This window comes from Mustela nigripes, chromosome 3 (genome assembly GCF_022355385.1).
Source record: "Mustela nigripes isolate SB6536 chromosome 3, MUSNIG.SB6536, whole genome shotgun sequence".
Taxonomy (NCBI): Eukaryota; Metazoa; Chordata; class Mammalia; order Carnivora; family Mustelidae; genus Mustela; species Mustela nigripes.
The window spans coordinates 148,389,441-148,413,035 of NC_081559.1; the positions used below are offsets into that span (position 1 = coordinate 148,389,441).

General features: G+C 38.4%; 2 protein-coding genes across 4 annotated transcripts in view; one reads left to right on the top strand and one right to left on the bottom strand.

Annotated features, from left to right (window-relative positions):
• The window catches only part of E2F5 (E2F transcription factor 5), a 29,556-nt gene extending 13,241 nt beyond the window's left edge, over nucleotides 1-16,315 (top strand). Inside the window, exons 2-8 of one of the 2 annotated variants that reach the window (XM_059394806.1) lie at nucleotides 6,413-6,522; nucleotides 7,491-7,652; nucleotides 9,143-9,186; nucleotides 10,639-10,703; nucleotides 11,245-11,512; nucleotides 13,875-13,922; nucleotides 15,518-16,315. In XM_059394806.1, coding sequence (XP_059250789.1) covers nucleotides 6,413-6,522; nucleotides 7,491-7,652; nucleotides 9,143-9,186; nucleotides 10,639-10,703; nucleotides 11,245-11,512; nucleotides 13,875-13,922; nucleotides 15,518-15,627 — 807 coding nt within the window. In that variant the 3' untranslated portion in view covers nucleotides 15,628-16,315. The remainder of the gene's footprint in view (nucleotides 1-6,412; nucleotides 6,523-7,490; nucleotides 7,653-9,142; nucleotides 9,187-10,638; nucleotides 10,704-11,244; nucleotides 11,513-13,874; nucleotides 13,923-15,517) is intronic. The other variant, XM_059394807.1, reaches the window with a different exon arrangement.
• RBIS (ribosomal biogenesis factor) lies at nucleotides 16,297-21,468 on the bottom strand. 2 transcript variants are annotated; one of them, XM_059394809.1, is made up of 4 exons: nucleotides 21,372-21,468; nucleotides 19,113-19,229; nucleotides 16,720-16,836; nucleotides 16,297-16,428 (listed from the first exon to the last, which is right to left on the bottom strand). In XM_059394809.1, exons 2-4 carry the CDS (start codon nucleotides 19,224-19,226, stop codon nucleotides 16,357-16,359), a joined length of 303 nt encoding a protein of 100 aa, XP_059250792.1. In that variant the 5' UTR covers nucleotides 19,227-19,229; nucleotides 21,372-21,468; the 3' UTR covers nucleotides 16,297-16,356. The 2 variants fall into 2 exon arrangements, with proteins under 2 accessions (XP_059250792.1, XP_059250791.1); XM_059394808.1 differs by having other exon boundaries at nucleotides 16,297-16,445.
• Between the last annotated feature and the right edge of the window lie 2,127 nt (nucleotides 21,469-23,595).

Here is a 23,595-nt window from a genome sequence, read left to right on the forward strand (position 1 = left end):
ATAGCAGCTTCCTGCAGGAAATTTCTTTTTTGCCTCCACCTTAAGTAATCTCTCTTTTTTTCAACCTCTTATAACAATTTATCTCTACAGTATGGGACTGTTCCCATTTTTATACCGCACTCTCTAACACACAAGGTGTTACCCACAGCGTTAGACATGGGTACGTGTCTTTTGTTATGATTCTTTTGTTTTGTTATTCTTTTGTTATAAGTTCTAGTGGTGCTTAAATTGCTTATTAAGTGCAATTTTGTTAGCTTGGGAATTTTGACGGCACACCACACTTATTTAAAATCTTGAAATTCTAGAGCCCATTTGAAAATGTTTTGCCACAGACTTATTTCACGAATATATCATTACTGTCCAATTCCATTTGATTATCCATTAGCTTTATGAGTCTGTGTTCTATAAAATGAGGAGAATTATACCTACTTAACAAAATGGTGTGAGCATTAAATTAGATGATACTCTTTGGAAGATCCTATTACATAGTTATCCTGTTACTGGCTTATAAATGATTCTTCTGAGCTGTGATTTGAAATCAGACTTTCTGTAAGTTAATTACTTTTTTTTTTTTAAAGATTTTATTTATTTATTTGACAGAGAGAGATCACAAGTAGACAGAGAGGCAGGCAGAGAGAGAAGGAAGCAAGCTCCCTGCTGAGCAGAGAGCCCGATCCCAGGACCCTGAGATCATGACCTGAGCCGAAGGCAGCGGCTTAAACCACTAAGCCACCCAGGAGCCCCAAGTTAATTACCTTTAACTATATTTGAAATTAGCTAATAATCAGTCCAAACCTTATCATAAGGGAGATCAACAGAAAACACCACATGACACAGTTGAAAATGAATTCACTCAGTTTTAAAAAGTTTTTAAGATATTTTCTGGGCACCCTGGGGGCATCACTTGGGTTTTCACCTTATTATTGTCAGCATCCTATGATCTGCATGTGTGTGTACGTGTGTATACAACTAACCGACTTGATACAGTGTTTCCCTGGCACCTTTTCTACTTTTGGATTCTGGCCCCACTGACTGTAGTGTTGGTTTCTGAAGCACAGTAGCTGAAACACTGAGTACACATGTGTTAACAGTCAGGGTCCTGGAACAGAGTCAAGTACCTGGTTTGCAGATGGAGAACCTGAAAGACGGGATGTTTCCCATAGTCATTGTCGGTCTGTGAGCGCAATTGAATGCAACATCATGTTCCATCAGAAGAACACTGTTGAACAAATGGGCTGCAACTAATCTTAACTCAAACAAACCTACCGCATAATCTCCCTCCCTCCCCCAGAGTTGACACTGGGTCTTAGAGGACTCATTTGTTCAAGTGAAGGGGTGGGTCCACGAAATTCTTAGAGCCTTTATTAGCACTTTCATGCAATCTCTCTCAGTTCTCCGGAGTTATCTTGCCCACCTCTAAAAAAGCATCCCACGCTTTACTTTTGTTTGCAATTGGTGACATATTTTTAGAAAAGGGTTTACTGTTTGGAGGGGAGATGCATTTCTTACAGATGGTTGTTTATTTTCTCCCCAGTTGAGTTGGTTTCGTACGTATAGATGTTTCCTTTGTGTTTTATAGGTCAGATCTATAATAGCAAATGGAACCTTTTAAAGTAAATTTGATACATGCACAGGTGTGTTTATTCAGTAGCCATGTGGCAGCATGGGGTGACGATGTACCCATTTTACTCTCTGGCCTGCCCCTCATCAGTACCCAGGCTGTTCTCCAGGGCTGGAGAAAAGTGCACACTGATGCTCATGGGTCTCAGTTTAGATTCACGACGACTAACTGCAAGAGGACTAATATTGGGTCAGCATTCCTTCTACAGTATTTACTCTTACTCTCCTGGATGTATATTTCATCTTTCTTCTTTCTTCTAAATCATTAAACATACTCTCCCCTCTTCACTACCCACCGCCACCAACCTCCACTTTTGAGAACATAGAAAGCAGCCAGAAGGAAATGTCTAAACTCTCCCCCTCCTTTGTCTATTATCATACCTACATCCACCCAACACTCGGCTGGAATGCAGTTATTAATATGCCTTGTTGTTCTTATCTAAGGCTAATCATCAGTTCATCTGATTCACATTCTCTCTTGCCTATCTACCGTGGTCCCTTCTCTTTCCCACATGGTTAATTATCCCTCTTCTGTTACTGGACAGTTACTGGACGGTTTTTACCAGCATAACTTACGTGTTGAATTAGCTCCCATCTTTAAAAGAAAAGAGAAAGGAAGAGGAATAAAAACTTCCTGGAGGGACCCCATAACCCCCTACAGCCACTACCACATTCTTCTGTTCCTCTTTGCACTAGAACTCTTCAAAAGAGTTGTCTGCTGTAGCTTTCCTTCTACTCTTTGTTGGAATCTCTCCCTTAAAGCTTTGACTCCATTACTTGCCAAAGTCAAATCCATGATCAGGTCTCACTGCACATCTGACTCACCCTAATAGCAGTACCTGACCTGGTCATTCTTTCTTACACTCTTCCCTTGGTTTCCAAGACTTTGCACTTTCTAGTTCTCTTACTTCAGTGGCAAGTTGCCCCTTAATTCTCAGATCTTTAATACTGGTGTACCCTGGGGTCTGCCCTTAGACGTCTTCTCTTTCTATTCTTACCTCCTTAGGTGAATCCAGTGGGTTCCGTCCTGTGACCTAAAATGTCTATTTACTGGTGACTACTGAAATTGTATCTCTAGCTTGGACTTCTCTGCTAACCCACACACTCTCATGTCCGGTGGTCTTCTGAACTTCTCCCCTTGGAGATCAAATTATCCAAAGCCAAGTTCCTGATTTCTCGTGCCTCAAACCTGTTCTTCCACGGTCTTCCTCACCTACAGTTGCTCAACAACTGTGGAGTTGACTCTGCTGTCTAGATCTACTCCTTGCTATACCTTTGGAATATAACCTGAATCACACCATTTCTCAAACCTCCAAAGACACCCCTTCATTCCAAGGCACTACCGTCTCTTGAATGGATTATTGCCATTGCTTTCTCCCTAGCCTCTTTTTTTCTACCCAGAATAGCCAGAGAGAACATTGTAAAGCAGGGCATCAAATCAGCATGTGCTTAAAGCCCTCTGGTGGCTTTCCATTTCACAGGGAGTAAGAGCTGAAGTCTTTACAATGGCCTGCAACATCCCAGTGACCTGGCCCCTTGCTATCCATTGTTACCATCTTTAGCTGTCTGTCTCTCACTCCCCCTTCTTCCCTCCTGTCTTGTCTCCCTCCTTCCCACCCCCACCCCCCTCTTTTTCTCACTGTTCTCCCTCCCACTCACTGTTCTGACCATCCTGGTAAGCATATTCCCACTTCAGAGCCTTTGCACTCCTTCCCCCTCTTTGAGGGCAGGGACTTTGTTCTGTTACTACTCTATCCATAAGACACAGACAAGCCTGGCACATCATAGATGCTAAACAAATGAAGGATGATGGTGGTGAGGCAGTATATGAGTCTGTTGAGTATGAGGTCTTGAATTACTTCATGAAACTTTAAGAATTCACACAACTTTTTGAAGCACTACCTAAAATGTGATCGGTCTGTACATACACAAACTCTCATCCATGATCCGGGGTTTCAACCTGTGTTTGATGATGAGGCTGTTACTTTCCAGCATCGATGTGTTCATTATGTAGCAGACAGTTGTGCTAAGATTATCTAGTTTAATCCCCACAGTTCAGATGTGTTACTATTGCATTTTACAAAAAAGGAAATGGGGCTTCACGAGTCTGAGACCAGCTGAAGATAGGAAGTGGCGGTGCTGGGATTGGATCCCTGTGTGGCAAGCTCCAGAACCTAACATCCAAAATTGACAGGGCTGCTGAAATAAAACACCTGGGGAGGCTTTTTAAGTGAAAATGTTCTGCACATGGTGGTCATTTACGTGTTTATATACTTAAATAGAAAAGTATTTAAGAAATAACATTTAGTTTTGGAAATATAGGACTAAAATTTATAATGTTAAACAGTAATGAATTATAAATGAGATGATAAACCTTAAAAAATTTTTGATCTAAAAAGTGAGCCCTGATGGCTCTTTGGCTGAAGACCTTGGAGAGCTCTTGCAGTCTGGTTCACACAAAAAGTCCTAATACCCTAACTGGCGAGCTGTTGCTATGGTTCTGAAGGCTTCTGTGTGTGAGTACATAGATACGGATAACGTAGAGCTGGCTTGAAGTTCTCTGGGTCATTTCTCAAGAAGGCCTTTTCAGAGGGAAGTGAGAGATAAATCCTCAGCTTTAGATTTCTACAGTTAACTTGGCAGGAGATTATTGCTCTTTAGAAAAACAGCCTCAAACTCAAGCAAGTTTATGAAGGTCAGTAAAACAGGAAGGAAATTGCTAAGGACAAGGGAAGAGGAGATCAATGAAACCATGCCTAGTCCTACTTTTAATGTTCTGGTTTGTAGAAGAGATGGAACTGAACTAGTCAGAAATGGGGACTCAGAGCCTCGGTTTCTGGTTCTTCATTCTTTCTGCCACATCTTACTTATTTTCCTGGTCCACTGATTGAGGCATGAATCTCCTTCCTGAAGGCCTGAATGATTAATCGGACAGTGGTAACTTGGTATTTTGGAAGGACAATACATGAATTGATAGAATCAACATAAACAAACAAACAAACAAACAAATAAAAGGCCAAGTGACTGACAAGTCTTGGAGAGTCTACCCCGCTAGGCACTTAGGCACTACAAGTACAACATCATGTACAGTAACTATCATCTGTTCACCCGTTCTAACATGACTTTAGCCCTCAGATGTCCCACTTTTTTATGCTGGAAGAAATGCTAAGACAGAATCAGTCCTCATGCTAAACAGTATCTTTATAAGCTATAATGATTCTTGGTTATTTAAAGCAGAGTTTGCCTTCCTCCTTCTTTTCTGATTTATTGGAAACTAATCACTTAGGCTGTGAATTGTATCAGACAGAACCTATATGCATGAATAACTTATTTCAGCAGTATCAAAATCAATAGTCATTGGATTTGCTACAAAGCAGAACCTCTGTATTCCAATTTACAATATATTTTGCCACACCTCAAATAAATTCTGTATAAAAAAAGAATCAACATTAAATGCCTGTGAAGTTGGTTACACTTGCTCCTGTATAAAGAAGGTCCAGATTGTAAATAATATGCTGTCCCAGTCTGTGTGTGTGTGTGTGTGTGTGTGTGTGTGGCCTGTGTTTTTAAAGAATCAAGAAAGTAGTGATGCCTTGGGAGAGCTGGTAACCAATTACATGAAACTAAATTCTGTTCATTAATTTGGATAATGTGCAGAATTTTGTTAAGGACATAAATGTGTTTTTTCTTTACTACCATGACTCTTACCACACGACTCCATGTTCAAGATAGGTAATTGTCTAATTCACCCTGAAAAAGAGCTGTAGGTTAGACTCTTTTTTTTTTTTTTAAAGATTTTATTTATTTATTTGACAGAGAGAAATTACAAGTACACTGAGAGGCAGGCAGAGAGAGAGAGAGAAGGAAGCAGGCTCCCTGCTGAGCAGAGAGCCCGATGCGGGACTCGATCCCAGGACCCTGAGATCATGACCTGAGCCGAAGGCAGCGGCTTAACCCACTGAGCCACCCAGGCGCCCTGGATAGACTCTTTTTTAAGGTTCTGTCTATGCCATTGGAGAAAAGCTCAGAAATATGAGTGGTAACCAACTAGAGAAACAGTATAGCATTCCTGCACTTATTCATAACATGGTAGCATGGAATATTTTTGTTGACCTTACTTTTGAGTCAGACTACAAAGCTTTTGTATTATATTTGCTGGCACCACAACTTTGTGCTATAGATTTTTGATTTATTGTTGATTTTATACTTTGTGTCACTCTTCCATTTTCATTGTGAGATTAAAAAATGTAGATAATATATTTCGGTACTACAAGTGTATGTATAATTTAGAATCCCTCCCCTCACCCTGCCACATCTCTAGACTTAATTATTAACAGGTTGCTGAGATATAATTTTTCAAAGTTTCAAAAAACAATTAAGGCTGTTTTTAGACAAGACTGTCTATGAACAGAGAAATGAAATAGGAAGTGACATGGGTAGACAATTAGTACTCGCCCTCAGGACTAGTCCATAACGTGACATGAAGTATTCTTAATTGTGTTCTTTTATTTCTGTGGGCTTTATGTCATGACCCTTCATATATTTTTTCCTCCACTCTAACATCTGCTAGCTTTTAAATGGGATAATTTCTTTGGTATATGCAATGTTTGAGAGATGCTTTGAACATACCCACCTATTGTTCCCAAGCAACTGACCAGGTCAAATTTGGGATTGGGCTCTCATGCTGTGAACTTATTAATCAACCCTTTTTGGCTTTAAAATATGAATTGTCCCTTATCTCAATGTCCTTTGTCTCCCCCTCCCCCCCCCCCCCCCACCTTTTTAAAAACAGGCTGCAGATACTTTGGCTGTGAGACAAAAAAGAAGAATTTACGATATCACCAATGTCTTGGAGGGAATTGACCTGATTGAGAAAAAGTCAAAAAATAGCATACAATGGAAGTAAGTTTGTACTGGGTACAAACCAGTACCCTACTCTAAAACCTTTGTTTTTCTTCCTAACACTCCAGGAAATGTGCACTTTCTACTGTTTAGCTCTCCTAAATCTTCTCTCTTGGCCCTCTAGTCTCACCAGGCCTCTTGTCTTTCCCCGGACCCAGCTCTGGGCCTCTGCAAATGGCACTCCTCTATTGGCACACTCCCTTACTCTGTCCACTTTTTGATTTATACTCTGAACATTCAAATCTTGCTTTCTTCTTCAGGCTACTCATTTGGCATACAGTGCATACTGCATTGTATTATTAATCCCTCTCTGCCCAAGTGTTCAGGGGCTTAACTAATATCAACTTCTTAAGAACAGGAACTATGTCCTGTGTATAGAATATGTACCTTATATAGGGTAGTTGATTGAAATGCGTATTGTCATTTGTTAGCTGTTGTATGGTTGTATGTTCGAAAGTAAAAAATATTTTCTGTTCTGCAGATTTGTCCTCTTTGGCCTTAGTTTTTGGTTTTGTTTTGTTTTAAAGCCAGAGTCTCACCAAAATATTAAAAGGTCGCAATTTATTTTACCAGCATCTTGGTCTGTCATGGCACTTCCAGGTGGGACTGTTTAGCTTTAACATCCTCTTGATGCCAGTCACCAGCCTGTCCTTTCAGATGACAAACACCATTCTAGAACATATCGAGAACTTTTTTTGGACTTTATAAAAATTTTCATTTTTCTGTGTGGCAAAAATATTGAGAATTTTTGTAATTTGGTTGTTCTTGTCAATAAATTTTCTAAGCAAATATATTCAGAGGTATGATGTTTAGATTGTCTAAGGATTTTAATGCTTGCTTTTTTAGGAGATTATAAGGATTTTTTGTCTTGAAAAATTACTAATTAAGTCAGTGTTTATTACTATAAAAATTAAGTGATATTAACCTGGGCCTGATACTGGCTTTATTAATTCTTGTATGTTTTTAAGAGGTGTAGGTGCTGGCTGTAATACTAAAGAAGTCATAGACAGATTAAGATATCTTAAAGCTGAAATTGAAGATCTGGAACTGAAGGAAAGAGAACTTGATCAGCAGAAGTTGTGGCTACAGCAAAGCATCAAAAATGTGATGGACGACTCCATTAATAATAGATATCCTTTTAAATAAGTTACCCATAGGGGCGTAGAGTTTGTATTTCTGTATTATCCAGTCTGAAGATCAGTTACTTTATTGTAGTGTTTTGAAAAGTTTTGTAAGTGAACATAGCATTTTAATTTTACAAAGTCATTCTAGTAATTTATACTGATATTTGAAAAGTTTTTACCTCTTAAAGTACATATTACATCTGTTAACATTATTCATGTGTTGTATTGAGAAAAAAAGTTTATCCACTTTCAGTTTACCATTGATAGGATGCAATATGCTAGCTAAAGTGGGCTTAGGGGGGGTCTCTGAATATTAGAAGTCATTGTTAAATGCATAGGTATATTTAAATAATTATGCTCAGTGTTGTGAAGTAGCAAAAATTCAGTAACTCTCAAAGTTTTGAAAAATTAATTTTGGCTTGAAAATAAAATATCACGGGCCTGCAATCAATCCAGGAACCTTTCTGCCTAATATTAACTCAAAGATAGTACATGCTTGAGGTTGGGGACCAAGGCTTATGTGTTTATCATATTATGTGGGGGAAAAATTAGTGATATACTTCATGTGTTGCTTAAAAATCACTTTTCTTTCAAATACCAATGTTTCTCTTGATTTGTAAACTTGCCTCCACTCTTAGGGAATCTTTTAGTGGCATTTATCTTCTACCACCTCTCAGGAATTTTCGACTGATGTATGCAATTAATTTTTTTAAAGATTTTATTTTATTTATTTGACAGAGAGAGAGATAACAAGTAGGCAGAGAGGCAGGCAGAAAGAAAGGGGGAAGCAGGCTCCCTGCTGAACAGAGAACCCAATGTGGGGCTCGATCCCAGGACCCCAAGATCATGACCTGAGCCGAAGGCAGAGGCTTAACCCACTGAACCACCCAGGCACCCCTATACAATTAATTTTTTATGTGTTTTGTAATTTGTTGAATAAGTCCATGATCTCAATTGCTATTTCCTTTCTACGGATCAAAGCTCCTTAACAGTTTGATAACAATGGGATTTTCAAGCTGTGCCTGATGGAGCCCCAAGATACAGAAACCACTGAATTAGTTGATCTTGGACTTTGCTGCACTGCATTCCAAGAATCTGGCCATTCCCATTCCCTAAACCATGACCCAGGGAGATTCTCAGTTTGGTCACTCTCCACTGCTAATGGCATGCTTTTCCCTACCAATACCTTCCCCTACAGAAGCCGTCTGTCTCCATGAGCAATAGGCACTGTTTTCCAACCTTCTCTTAAAAGGCCCTCTCCCAGAAAATCGAAAGTGATTTCTTCTCGGAGGAAAGGATGGGCACTCCTCTTTGGACCTTTGTCTTTGCCTTTCCAAACTGAAGACCTTTTTTTTTTTTTTTTTTTTTAATCTTAGCATATGTGGCAGCACCTTTATGCATTTGGTCATGTTGTTTTGGCCTGGAAATTTATTATCTTAACTTAAATGCCTAGAGACCATGGTATACATATTGTTCCTTAACTCTTATGACAGTACATTTTCCTATGTAACTCACGAAGACATCTGTAATTGCTTTAATGGTAAGTACCATTAGTCAGTTTGTTCTAACATTCTTCCTCTGATCGACGTATTTAGAGTAGAGTGATTCAGCTTTCCCCAGGCACTCACCTGAGGTCATTATTTTCAGGAACTGTGGACATTTTGTGTCAGCCTACAGTGCTCTGTAGTTACAGGCTGCTTTTGTTTCTGTTCTCATGACAATAACTGCTTTTCAGTTTTTACTTCATTGACTGCATTGGTAGGTGTAAACTGTGTGGTGGAGGGGCAGCTAAGTCAGAGAGAGACTAAACAAGTCTCAAAGTCATAGATTTGTAGTGTCAGTGACCAAATTTGAACCAAACATGGTTCTTGTCACTGTTTACGAAACTGTGTGCAGCAAGTGTGCTGGTCACAAATGAACTCAAAGAAAGCATGAAGGCAGAGTTAGGTGAATCCATTGTATAACCAGCACAATTATTCCTAACCCTGTTCCATCCCCTGCTCCCTGTTTTCCCCTTGAAAGGACAATACAGTATATTAATAACTATAGCAGGAGGTAGGCTGTATTCCCATAATCATAACCCAAGTAAAATGAAATATTGTATACATATTTATATTTAGTTATGCATGGATTATTAAACAGTCTTGTATATTATGCACATAAAAAAGATCTACCAAGCAAGCACCTTGCCAAGTGGTATCTGGCTTTCCAAGACTATGTTCACACTATGTGTGGACTTACGGCTTTAGTCTGCCACCATATGTCCTGAGCTTGCTTGCCTTATTATTATTATTATTTGTTAAGATTTTATTTATTTGAGACAGAAGGGAGTACACCAGACATGAGTGGGGGAGGGGCAGAACAAGAGGGAGAAGCAGGCTCCCCACTAGGCAGGGAGTCCCATGTAGGGATTCGTCCCAGCACTCTGGGATCATGACCTGAGCCGAAGGCAGATGCTTAGCTGACTGAGCCACCCAGGCACCCCTGTCCTAAGCTTTCTAAGAAAGTTTGGGGAAAGTATTTTTTTAATCCTCAACTCCACACAGTCTGCTATTGAATTTAGCTTTAAAATTCAGTTCACTTTAGCTCAAGATTTCACAGTATGGTACATAATCTCTAGTACCGTTAGTCACTTAAGTAATTTAAAAATCTCAAGTAGACAATGTTATTTGCGGCTAACGGTTTCAAGGATTTCAGACCTTATACAAGACTGAATGAAAGCAAAATTCACTTGATCTGAATTTGTTAATGAGAATAACAAACACTGAGTATTTACCCTCTTCTAAGATCTACTACATGTATTACCCCATCCAATCCTCAGATCTATGCAGTAAATTGTATTTCCCCCATTTTGTAGAATTAGGAATCAAAGCCCAATGTCACCTAACCTGGGATTCAAACCCAAGCATTCTGACTCCAGAGCCCGTACTCTTGCCACTATATTCCAAGATCAATAGTATTTTCTAAAGTTTAAAACCATTCTTTTCACCAGGTGATACACTTTTGGCCATTCAGGCGCCTTCTGGGACACAGCTGGAGGTACCTATTCCAGAAATGGTATGTAGGATAAGTTTCCTTAAAATTGATCTACTGTCTCAAGAGGGACAAATGTTTTCTTATCAGCTGAAGAAGCTAACTGGGTGTGAACACTTTCAAATTACTGCTTTCAAGTTTCCTACCTGAAAGTATTGGTATCTGAATTTGGATGACTTTAGTAAGATTATAGAAGTGACTGAATTATTTAACATTTTGATTAAAAGCTTTATTAAGTTTGATTTTGATCTAGAAAATATCAAGGAATGAGCAATGATAAACAGTCACTATTCTTTAAAAAATCAGTTAAAATTACTGTATCTGTAACTGATATAACAATCCTGAGGAAAAAGTTCAACTTCAATATCAACAGTAACAGATTTGCTTTAAATTGGGTCTTTCCCAAAACATTTTCGAGTTGAGTCAGACATTTATTGACTCTGCTATATATAATTCTATGCTATAAAATAATTAGTCCCTAATAGCTTTATCTTAATTTTTAATGTTCCAAGGTAGTTGGAAATTTTAATATTTATTCATTTGTTTATACCCAATAACTTTAAAGGGTCAGAATGGACAAAAGAAATACCAGATCAATCTAAAGAGTCATTCAGGACCTATCCACGTGCTGCTTATAAATAAAGAGTCCAGTTCGTCTAAGCCTGTGGTTTTTCCTGTCCCCCCACCTGATGACCTCACACAGCCCTCCTCTCAGCCCTCCACTCCAGTGACTCCACAGAAATCCAACACAGCAACTCAGAATCTGCCTGAGCAACATGCCTCTGAAAGAAGCCAAAATCTTCAACAAACACCAGCCACAGACTTATCATCAGGTGGGTCTAGAGCCTTTGTTCTAAAAAGTCAGAAGGGAGACTATGAATACCGTATTAAACAAGTTGGTGAGATTTTTTGAATTTGTCAGCTCTGGTTACTCACTCGATTACCAAACCCAAGAAGCAAAATGGTAAGCTTAGTTAAGTATTTTGTGTCTCCTGCATGCCCAGCACTGGGACAGGTATTATGAGGAAAATTTAAAAACAGATCCTACCTTTAATTATACTACTATGGATTTGTTTCTTAGGTAACGTAGACATACAAGCTGATTGAGTATTCAGACACATACAATTGAATGCAGTATAATGTGCCCATGACTGTGTACAATTATAAACAGTGACCAAGGAAAACATAGTTAATGGGGCTATGCATGCAATTTTCCTTAGGATTCACATTTGGAATTAATTGAAATTTGTTCATTTTTCCCCATTTTCATTATTTACATATGTCAAGGTTTTTTGTTTTTTCTTATCAGAGGTTTACTTTGAAAGACCCTTTTCGCTCTTAGCCATTCTAGGATGAATGTCTGAAATGTGTTCTAATTACCTTTAAGAAAAATCAGATGGGTGTACAGTATAGTGATGCTTGCCTCCTTTCTTCATATCCCTTATTGTTATACTTTTTATTTGGAAAGCTTAGTTTTATAAGTTGAAAAAAGGTCTCAACCTTAATTTTGGGAATCTTGCCTTCCCAGGTTGTTTAATCTGAAATGAAAGTAACTAAAACTCTAAAAACTGGGCATCAGAAATAGGATAAACATCTAAACCATAAAAATTTCCTTGGGCACTTAATTTTTTCCACGGTTACGTGTCTAGGTATTTAGCAACTCCTTACTGATTCCAAATAAAAGGCCCATGGCAGGTATTCTCTCAATGGTTGCCGAACGAATGACTTAGTCATGCCAGTCTAGATGTAATAATGCAGATCATTAAGAACTACATTGTGTACAATCCCATGTTTATTTTTACCTTTGGCATTTGTCTCAGTGGCATGTGGTGTAAGTATTACTACTCTGGGAGTTCACAGTAGTTAAGAATGAGGCTACCTGCGTGGCTCAGTGGGTTAAGCCTCTACCTTCGGCTCAGGTCATGATTCCAGAGTCCTGGGATCGAGCCCCACATCAGGCTCTCTGCTCAGCAGGAAGCCTGCTTCCTCCCTCTCTCTCTGCCTGCTTCTCTGCCTACTTCTGATCTCTTGTCTGTCAAAAAAAATAAATAAAATCTTAAAAAAAAAAAAAAAGAATGAGGCTCTAAAGATCTAATTGGACATAGTATTTTTCAGCTTCTTGTCCTCCTTTACTTCCTCTGTACCTATTTCTATACTTTCAGGTATGGAATGAGGGTGCACAGTGCAAGTGTATTCCTTAAGAAGCTTACGATCTAATTATAATCTAATGGGGGATGTATAAAGACAGACACGTTTTACGTGGTTTAACACAATTAGTACACTGGCCTCCACAAAGCATTAAAAAATTTCTGTATATAGCTTTGTATTTGGAAATAGTAGAGAGAATAATTTGGGGACAGATTAGAGAGAACCTTAAATATCAGACTGAGTTGGGACTTTAGCCCATAAGCCAATGAGGATTTGTGAGCAGGGAAGTAGCATACTTAGAACTGTACACTGGTGAGCACAGGAAACACAGGGAAGATGCTTTTGGGAAGCAGAAGGATTAGAGGCAATGGAGATTGAAGATCTGATGTCTGCAGTTATGCAGCCAGGAGAGAACATTAAAGCTAAAATGGGTGGTAACAAGATTGGAAAGAGGATTTGAGAAACTCTGTTTACACAAAGTATGAAATAACTTTGATATGTGAGATCTGGAGATAAATTTAACAGGAGGAATGGAAAATTGAAGTTTTAAGGTTGGGTGGCTGGGAGAATTATACCACTGACTTTGTAAAACCGAGGAGTTGGTTTTGGGAGAATGATGATGAGTCCTTTGATCTACATCTTGAGTTTGGACATTTAAAAGTAATGCCAAGCATGGGGTGCCTGCGTGGCTCAGTGGGTTAAAACCTCTGCCTTCAGCTCAGGTCATGATCTCAGAGTCCTGGAATCGAGCCCCACATTGGGCTCTTTGTTCAGCGGGGAGCCTGTTTCACCCTCTCTCTGCCTACTTGTGGTCTCTGTCTGTCAAATAAATAAATAAAATCTTTGGGGAAAAAAAAGAAAAAGTAATGCCAAGCAGAGTTGGTACTCATGAAAAAGGCATCTTTCGATAAAGTTCTTTTATTTTAAAAATGTTAATCAAGGTGCTTTTTAAATTGTTTAAATATATGCATTTAAATATAACTGCCTTTTACTATTAAAATATATGAACAGAAATGTAACAAAACTTTATCACATTTCTGTTTCCAGCAGGTACTATTAGTGGAGATATCATTGATGAGTTAATGTCTTCTGATGGTAAGTAGTTTAAAATTTTACTATTTTACAGATCAGTGCTTTTCTAGAATTTATAAGTGGCCTAAGATTGAAAAGAAATGCAGAACCTATGTTTTTTAACTGCTTAACATACTATGATGATTTATGAAAAATTTCCCACTGAACAGTAAATTGTAGGCATCCTTCAGAATTTTAATTTTTCTGCATTTTGAGAAAAAAGGGCCCATACGGGGATACTTATTACCATCACCGACTAAATTTCTAGTTAGCACACTAGCCCTTCACACATCTAAAGAATTTGGCCAAGAAGAGTAAAATAACATATTGGTAGTCTCAAAACCCAGTTTTGAAAATACCCCACTAGGCCTAACTTCAGGCTACCAATGTGAAGTACCTGAACTATTACTAACATTAGCCAAATTGTCATCTAATCTGAAATAATTTTTTAAAACATTTTATTTATTTGACAGGCAGAGATCCCAAGTAGGCAGAAAGGCAGGCAGAGAGGGGTGGAAGCAGGCTCCCTGCAAAGCAGAGAGCCCGATGCGGGACTCAATCCCAGGACCCTGAGATCGTGACCTGAGCAGAAGGCAGAGGCTTTAACCCACTGAGCCTCCCAGGTGCCCCGAATCTGAAATAATTTTTTAAAAATCCTAAAAATACAAATTTTTTTTTTTTTTTGTAATTACTTTAATAGCTCTTTTAGCTTCACCTTTCTGTAAGTTCTTGGATTCAGTTCTGGTTCCTAACAAACATAGCCAAACCTAGGAAGCTGCAACTGCTAAATAATAAATGGTACATTAGCTATTTGAGATTAAATATTTCTTTCTTTTTTTTTTTTTAAAGATTTTATTTATTTATTTGACAGAGAGAGATCACAAGTAGGCAGAGAGGCAGGCAGAGAGAGAGAGAGAGGAGGAAGCAGGCTCCCTGCTGAGCAGAGAGCCAGATGTGGGACTCGATCCCAGGACCCTGAGATCATGACCTGAGCCGAAGGCAGCGGCTTAACCCACTGAGCCACCCAGGCGCCCCGAGATTAAATATTTCTGTAGGAACAGAACATCAGCAAATTCATTAAGTCCAGTTCCTACTTCTGTTTACAAAGTAGTAACTTATTTAGCAGATCAGAGGACAGTGTTTGACTGATTTTTTTTTTTTAAGATTTTATTTATTTGAGAAAGAGAATGAGCATGAATGGGGGGAGAGGCAAAGAGAGAGGGAGAAGCAGACTCCATGGTGATGAGCAGGGAGCTGGATGCAGGGCTGGATCTCAGGATCATGACCTGAGCTGAAGACAGATGCTTAACCCACTGAGCCACCTAGACACCCTGACCAATGTTTTTAAAGCACATATTTTAGTGTGACAAGTTCAACCAATACAAATTTTCTTTCTCATGCTATACTATGCATACCCATGCATGAATGATCTTTAAATGAGAATCTTTCAAATTACACACTAGATACAAGTTGTTAACTTCATTATTACTTTTTGTTATATACTGTAAAATAGTCTTATATGTAATTTAATTTGGATAGATGTACGTGGGAGTATTTTGTTAAACATAATTAGCCATATGTAAGAACCGTGTTTAACACCGAATTTGTTTTGCTTGCAGTGTTTCCTCTCTTACGGCTTTCTCCTACCCCCGCAGATGACTACAACTTTAATTTAGATGATAATGAAGGAGTCTGTGATCTGTTTGATGTCCAGATACTAAATTATTAGATTCCATGGAAACTTGGGACTGTTATCTACCTCTAACTGTAACATTTTAGACTTCTTAATAACCTAAGTATTTAAAATAATGAATGTAACATCTTTTTAGTTCACTGATTCTGAAGTGTTCTCTAATACTTTCTTTTTTACTTCACAAAACTTCAACCATAAAATCAAAGGGCTCTTTCAACCACAAAAACAAAGGCTTTTTTCAGGGGAAAAGGTGATTTAATATCCACAAATCCCTTCCATCCTCACGTAATTAGATGCTGGGATTTCAGCTTTTCTTCCAATTCTGAATCCTTCTTGTTTTTCCTCTTATGAGAGGAAGGTTAAAATAGATTTAAGGCCATCAAAAGCAAAAAAAGTTGGCCAAAGGCTCATCACTTGTTTGTCTTGTATTTTTTTACTGCCACGAAACTGTCCGTATTTTTGTGTGTCCTCCTATCCAAACACACATTCACTGCCACTTATAAAGTGAAGGATGTAAAGTAGGATTATATTAACTGTTTCAGTGAACAGATTTTGTGAAGTGCCTTCTGTTTTAGCACTTTAAGTTTATCACATTTTGTTGACTTCTGACATTCCACTTTCCTAGATTATAGGAAAGATCTGTTTTATGTAGTTTGTTTTAAAAATGTGCCAATGCCTGTACATTAACAAGATTTTTAAAAATAAAACTGTATAAAACATTTAATTTATTGGTCTTTTTGGGGTATTTGATGTATCTCCAGTGTATTACAACTGAGCCATTAATCTTGTCGCTTCATCAACATTAACTGGTTCGTTTTCATGACACTGCTGAGGAATCTGAAGGGAAAAAAACACTGTATTTTAAAATGTAGATAAGAGTAGTGAACAAAAATGACTTGTATATAATTATTATCTGACTTAATTTCTTCTAGTCATAGGAAGTAAAACAATAAATTCTCATATTCAGACTCAATGCTTTAGTCTGAATATGACTCAATATGCTGTATATACTATAAGGCCAAGAGTAGCAGAAAGCCAAATACTAAAAACTGCATTCAACTTACTGGCTTTACAAAGTTGGGAGTTTAACTTATTAACAATAACAAAAAGGAACTGATTTCTACTCACCAGCTGTTTCTGCAAAGGTTCAAGGGAAAGGCCTTTTGAGAAATGTGCAAGTTCCTTTTGTATATCTACAAAAGCTTTATTCACTCTGGTAACTTTTTCATTATTCACAATGTTTATCTTTTAAAAAAGAAAAAAGGCATTAATTTACAATCTTATAACCATTAATGATAAAATATATCCAACTTTACTTTAACCTTGTTAAACCTAAAAATTCAACAATCCTACTCATTTGTGGGGAAAATTCACACAAAAATTCTCATGGTTTTATTGGGAAATTTTAGACAAAAGGTTGTGTTTTTAAAAATAAGAATTATGTGGTCATACCTCATATGTAGAATTGGTATAGGCACACTAAATACATGACCACAGTCCTTCTAGGACTGTGGTACCTAGGTACCTAGGTACAGTTCTTCTAGGACTATGGTACCATCATCTCTCATTGCAAAACGAGAAACCCAATCAGATCAAATGACTTACTCTCCTTGATCATTCTTTTTTTTTTTTTTTTTTTTTTTTTTTTAAAGATTTTATTTATTTATTTGACAGAGAGAAATTACAAGTACACTGAGAGGCAGGCAGAGAGAGAGAGAAGGAAGCAGGCTCCTTGCTGAGCAGAGAGCCCGATGCGGGACTCGATCCCAGGACCCTGAGATCATGACCTGAGCCGAAGGCAGCGGCTTAACCCACTGAGCCACCCAGGTGCCCCTCCTTGATCATTCTATCTCTGAATCCTTCCTTGACATTCTTGCTTTATTGGAAATCCCTTCCGGTCTCGTGAGGACATTTTCCTTTGCAGCACTCCTCCTTTAAATCTAAGAGGAGGGGTCATATTCTTGTTCTTTGCTGCTGTTCCCAAACCATTTCTCCTTTAAAACTCAGCTCTTCAATTTCAGGGTTCTTTTTCACTACCTACCTCATCCATTCACTCACATGAATTACTTCCGGCTACATCATTACTTGTAACTTCACACATCCTGTTTCTCTAGTTCACTTAGTTTGCTAACATTAACAGTTCTTGAGTCTTACTGAAACTGTCTCCCACCAATGTCACTATTTTTCTTTTACATTTTCATATCCTTTTTCCTTTAGCCACCAGAGATTCCATGACCGTTATTTGATCAATCCCTTCCTAATACTCTCTTAGCTTTCCTTCTCCTCTTTCCCTTAATCAAACCTGCTTGGCAACCTAGTTAAAGTCAACTGACAGCTTTTTCTGAGCCTAAAACTTAGGAAATTGTGACTAACTGGCTGGCTTCACTTTAAGTTCATGAACACAAACTTTAATTTTCCATTTATATAGTACCTGGCAATCTTACAACCTCCACTTAGGAAGTTAGGCCACTTTCTGAGAAAACTATTAGATTATTTCTGCAACCAGCCTGCCTATCCAGATTTCCCTCTCTTAGATTTCTCCCTTAGCATACATAAAGGTTCTAGTACTTCTATTCAAACAAAATGATCTCCTATCAAATACACAAAGTTTTCCCCTAGCTTGGGATCTTTGTATTTGCTTCTCTCTACCTAGAATATGCTGCTCCCAACACTTAACAGAACTTTAGATTACTTGGTCCTTATCATCTGGATCTTGGCTTCAATGTCAACCTGTATCATATCACCTAGCTTTATTTTCTTTATAGCATTTACTAAGTCATAAAAATTCTTGATCAAAAAGCGTAATTTAGATAGTTCATGAAAACTGAAAGATGAAATGTTACATTTCTATCACTATTATGACAACTACTAGGCCCTAGAAAGCTGACTCCACCTACTACTACTTTGAAGAATTTTCTTAAAGAATCTACTTAATCTCAATGAAATTTCCCATTTCCCAAATATTTTGAAAAAACAAAACAAAACACAAAAAATAAAACTCCTTTCTTTTCAAATTTTGCATTTTAAGAAAGAAAATATCTATCTTATTTTATAGGTTTTTGTTTGAGTTATAGATATCTTCAGGGAGATAAGAATCACACTGAGGAGAAAAAGAATGAGTGCTGACCAGCATTTTCTGTCTTGCTTCTGTTAAGAGGTTCTTGAATATATTTGAGTTCAGAGATAAGAACTGTTTCCCATACCATGGTTTTTGTTTCTATGCTCTGATAAAGCTTTTAAAACTTATTTTGATAATCTTTAAAAAAACAAAACAAACCAGAAACTGTTCTTTGGAGCCTCATGCATTTGCAATTAAAGTGCCTTTTTTTTTTTCATACATCCACATCAAGAAAGGGAGGTAACTTTTTTTTCACTCTTTTTTAAATAAATGTTTAAAATCATCTTTCCTTTGTGAGAAAGGCTAAGAACCGGTTTTAAATAATAGCATTCAGTTTTCCAGTGGCTTTACAACTATGCTTTGCTTGTAAACAATAAAGTCAGAGTGCTTAGCTAATACTTACCTTCTTAAGGTTAGTGGTAACTGGTTTTGCTTTGTTTTTAGACTTAAAGTTTTTTTGGCTGGCTATATGAAATACATTCCTGGACTTCTGCCCTCTTAGTTTGTTCTTAGCCATTGTCTAGGTAAAAAAAGAAAAGTAGCTCAATTAAGTTGCCCACATTTATGAACTATAAATCAACTTAAGTTTTTATAGTAAAGATACCAATTTAGTCTAAAAAACTCCATTTTATTCCTGATTTTTTTTAAAGTTCCTGCATGTATTAAATTATTTCCATATCTTTAGTCACTACTAGGTTTTCTGCTGTTTGAGTGCAGAGTATGTATCTAATTCTTTTATCTGTAATACCTTGCCCACAGGAAGTACCACGTTAATTTCTGCTGGCTGAATTTGTTAATACTATCAACACAATCGCCTTCTCGGGTCTTTGCAGCATCTGACAATGTTAACTATCACCATCCATCCTGCTAGTTGACATACTACTTTACCATTCTGGTTCCTATCATCCTGCTTTAGGATGGACTCCTGTCTGCTTTCTCCTTTTTCACTCCTTTTCACTTGCCTCACTTTCTCTCCTATGTACACTTCTTCAAAATGAGTCCTTAATCCTAACTTCCTACCTTAAATTACCTTCACAACTTCCATATCACCTTTATGTGAATGGCTCTTGTCTTGAAACTTTACATACTTTCTTTGCTCTGTAGCTAAACACTCACTGCGTCTGTAAATCCTACCTTAAAAACATGTCTTAAATCTGCTTTAACAATGAATATGAGGAAAATTTAAAAATATATATTAAGATTTGTTGAGCTTATAATGTGTATAACCACTATGTGAACATTTTATATGCTTTAATTTACTCTGCACAACATTTTGTGGGGTGTACTATTATCCCCATTCTACAAATAAAACTGATGCAAAGAGGTTAATTTGCCCAATGTCACACTGTCATTAATCAAGAAGTGACAGGATTCAAAGCCGGAAAGACTAGATCCAGAGTTAAAATTATGTGATATGGCTTCTCATGTATAAATAAACATCATGCAGTACTGACTAGTTCAGGACTGGATTACTGCTGTAGTCCCTAAGTCTACTTGGTTAGACCACATAGAATGGCAGACTATACCAATGGACCAAATTCATCAGGCACCTGCCTCTAAGTAAAGTTGTAAAACACAGCTATGTCCATTTGATTATTTATTGTTTGTGGCTACCTCCCTGCTACAACTGTGGTCCACAAAGCCCAATATTTATTTATTTATTTCACAAATATCTGGCCCATTCAGAAAGACTGTCAACCCCTGGCTTAAGTCAAGTGCATTCAAGTCTATGCCTTGTGCTATGTGATGAACCATCCCAATATTAAAAACTTTGACTCTAACAATGCATTAGGGGCAGGGTGGTTTGTCCTGGTATATTACTGCCGGAACCCCAAACCTAAGATAAATATGTCAAACATAACCTGCCACCTCTCTGTACACCCATCCCACTCTACTCATGCTCTCCAAAGATACTTTGCATATTCCTTTTTTCTTTCCTTTGCTCAACTTGTATCTCTCCACTGAAATGTATATCCTCCTTCAGTGTCTAGCTTCAGTAAACTACTCAGAGACAACAATGCTTACAAACACCAATGGTACTCCTACCTAAAACAAACAAACATGAGCACAGTAGGAAATTCCTGATTACTACAGAGGAATTAGAAAATACACATCATATCCCTGCAATTAAATAATCTAAGATCCTTCCAACAGTAACCCAAATCCCGTCATTTATGTAGTATTCATTAATAACAATTTAGAATGTGCCAGGTGTGGTATAAAAGTGACAGATAGACAAAAAGTGATATATATATATACATGTATGTGATACAAACCCAGACACATGATTCGTCTTGCCAGAGGAAGCATACAATTGGGACACAAGAGGGATAAGTCCACCAGAGTTGGGGACTTGAGAAAGGTTCGTGGAGTAGGGAATACCTTGGGGGCTTGCGGGAATATTGAAATTCTGAGAGCAACGTGAAAACTGGGTGACAAGAGACACAACGAAAAACTGGTACCCTGACAAGGGCTTAAGGCTCAAAACGCACCAGGGTTTCAGGCCTCGGCCCGCAGGCCCGCTGCCCACTAGGATTGCTTGAGGCCGACCGCGACCGAGCCCAGCCTTCGGGCCTCCCTGACACGAGACCCACCAGCCCTGTCCTGAGCCCCGAAAACTACACGCCAGCCTGCCAAATAGTTTATTAACCTCTCACCGTACCTTCAATATCCTCGTGCGACAACTCACGCTCCGGGTGACGCCATCTACACCCACAGGATCTTCCGGAAGTTCCGGGGAGGAAAGGAGCCAATCAAAATTCTTCCCACAGGCCGTAGTTCCGCCCACCGGGTGAAGCCCCACCCACCGAGCGGAGTCCCACCCACAGAGCTCGGACCTGACTACACGAAGCCCCGCCCGCCAAACGTATTTCCGCTCCCAAGCGGGTTCCCACCCTCGTAACGTAGCCCCGCCCACAGGACTAACTCTCTAAGTATCTTTTAAACGTAGGGAAGCCCTCCTCCTCCCTGCCTAGGGCGAAGTTCCACCCACCCTGGGAAAACCCGCCCCAAGAGAGCATCCCTTACTTTAGGCAGGATTGAGGACCAAAACTGGGCTCCGGCGAGCTAAGGGCGTTGGAGATGCGGCCAAGTCTGGATTTCCCGGGTGGATAGGATGTGTACAGAAAGCACTGAGGCGTTTCTGAGGTTCCGAGCCGAGAAGTCCGTCGCCCCGTGGGCCCTCAGCCGCAGATTCCCGGCTGGATCTGCCCACGCTCCCAGGAGGTGGCGCTGCGCGCCTCTGGTTGGCGTCGGGGTAGTCCAGGGCGTGCGGAGAACCTTGTGGCTGGGAGGGATGAGTAGCTATGTCCGAAGAGAACGTTTGTAATGAACGAGAAGATGGCATGCTTTTCCCTTTTCCTTCAAAAAGAGTATTGCTAACAGTACAGCCCAGGCACAAGAAAATATAAAAAGAAAACAAGTGTCAGGGAACGAGGAGAAACTGAGAAACTTTTTTTTTTTTTTTTTTTTTTTTGCCTTCTGGTTGTGAATTTGTATTTCTCAATGAAGACATTTTGAGTTTTTCTAGAAAATTGACTCAATTCCACCAAGAGGAGTTCTACATTAAAGTAACAGTTTTCATGCATTTCTGAACTTATTTTGATGAGTTCATAGGAAAGCCAGATTTTAAACAAATGTAGAAGTATTTACATATATCCGTTTATTATAAGAATTTAGTATACATTATAAGTATCAAAATAAGGCCGTAATACCACTCCCTTTTTCAAGGAAGACACTACCAAGGCTCATATTTGAAGCTGCTGGCTGGTGTCTACAAAACTAGTAGTGGACAAAACCAAACTAGGATCTGTGTGGGTTGGCCCTGGCTCAAATTTTCTTTCCTCCAAATCAGCCACTGGCCTCCTTATAGGAAGATGAGGCACTTTTACAGTAAATCGTGTAATTGTGTTTATGTCTATCACAAAAAAGTAGGGCCTATATGGAGGAAAGAGGAATAATTTCCCGGCAACGTATGTTTGTTCCAATTTTGTATTCTAAGATTGACTTTTTAAAAACACCTTAAAATGCTGGTATAAAATGCCCATAATGTTTGGGGCAAAACCAAAATAAAGCTGAAGCTACAGAAAATCATCATCAGATCCTTTTACTGGGCCTGAGTCATCCACAAATATTGAAGCAAATAAGGCAGGTAGAAGTATGGTTCCTTGAATGTGAAGTTATTGATGCATATATGGAAGACAAAGAAATAGATGGAATGACATTATAGTATTCACAAAAATTTATGGGCCTGTTTTTTTTTTTTTTTGTTGTTGTTGTTTTGAAATGGTTAAATAAAGACATATACACCAAAGAAATAGCATGGTTATATAGGCAAATGCAGACGTATTATCTGAAGTGTGAGTGAGGCGTCATAGATTTCTGGTTTACCTTTCTCACCAACAGTAGTGTAATTATGAAAAAGTTACTTTATTTCTTTGTGCTTCCCTTTCCCATATGTACATGACCATTCAGAGGATATGTTCACCCCAGAGAACATCCATTTTCTGCTCAGAATCCTTTCCAGGGAACAATTCTTCTCCCATTAAGTGTTTGGTTGAGCTGATAATTACAGTCCTCCTCTAAAGATTTTTCAGCTAGAGCTGGTAAAGAATGCTATCTCCTGCATTTAGTGTCTATAAAAGAGAACAGACCTGAACAATAGAATGCTGGACCCTGATGATGTGATTTGAGTCTTTAGATTCAGCCATAGATGGGAGAAAGATCTATCCTTAAGACTTTTCAGTTACCTAAGCAAAAACATTGTTTTATTGGCTTAAATTGTCTTGAGTTAATATTTAAAAAATCATTTGTACATGAAAGAGTCTTTACTCTTGTCCAACCTACTTCACAGGAGTGTTGTGCAGAGTTCATAAAATACAAAGTAT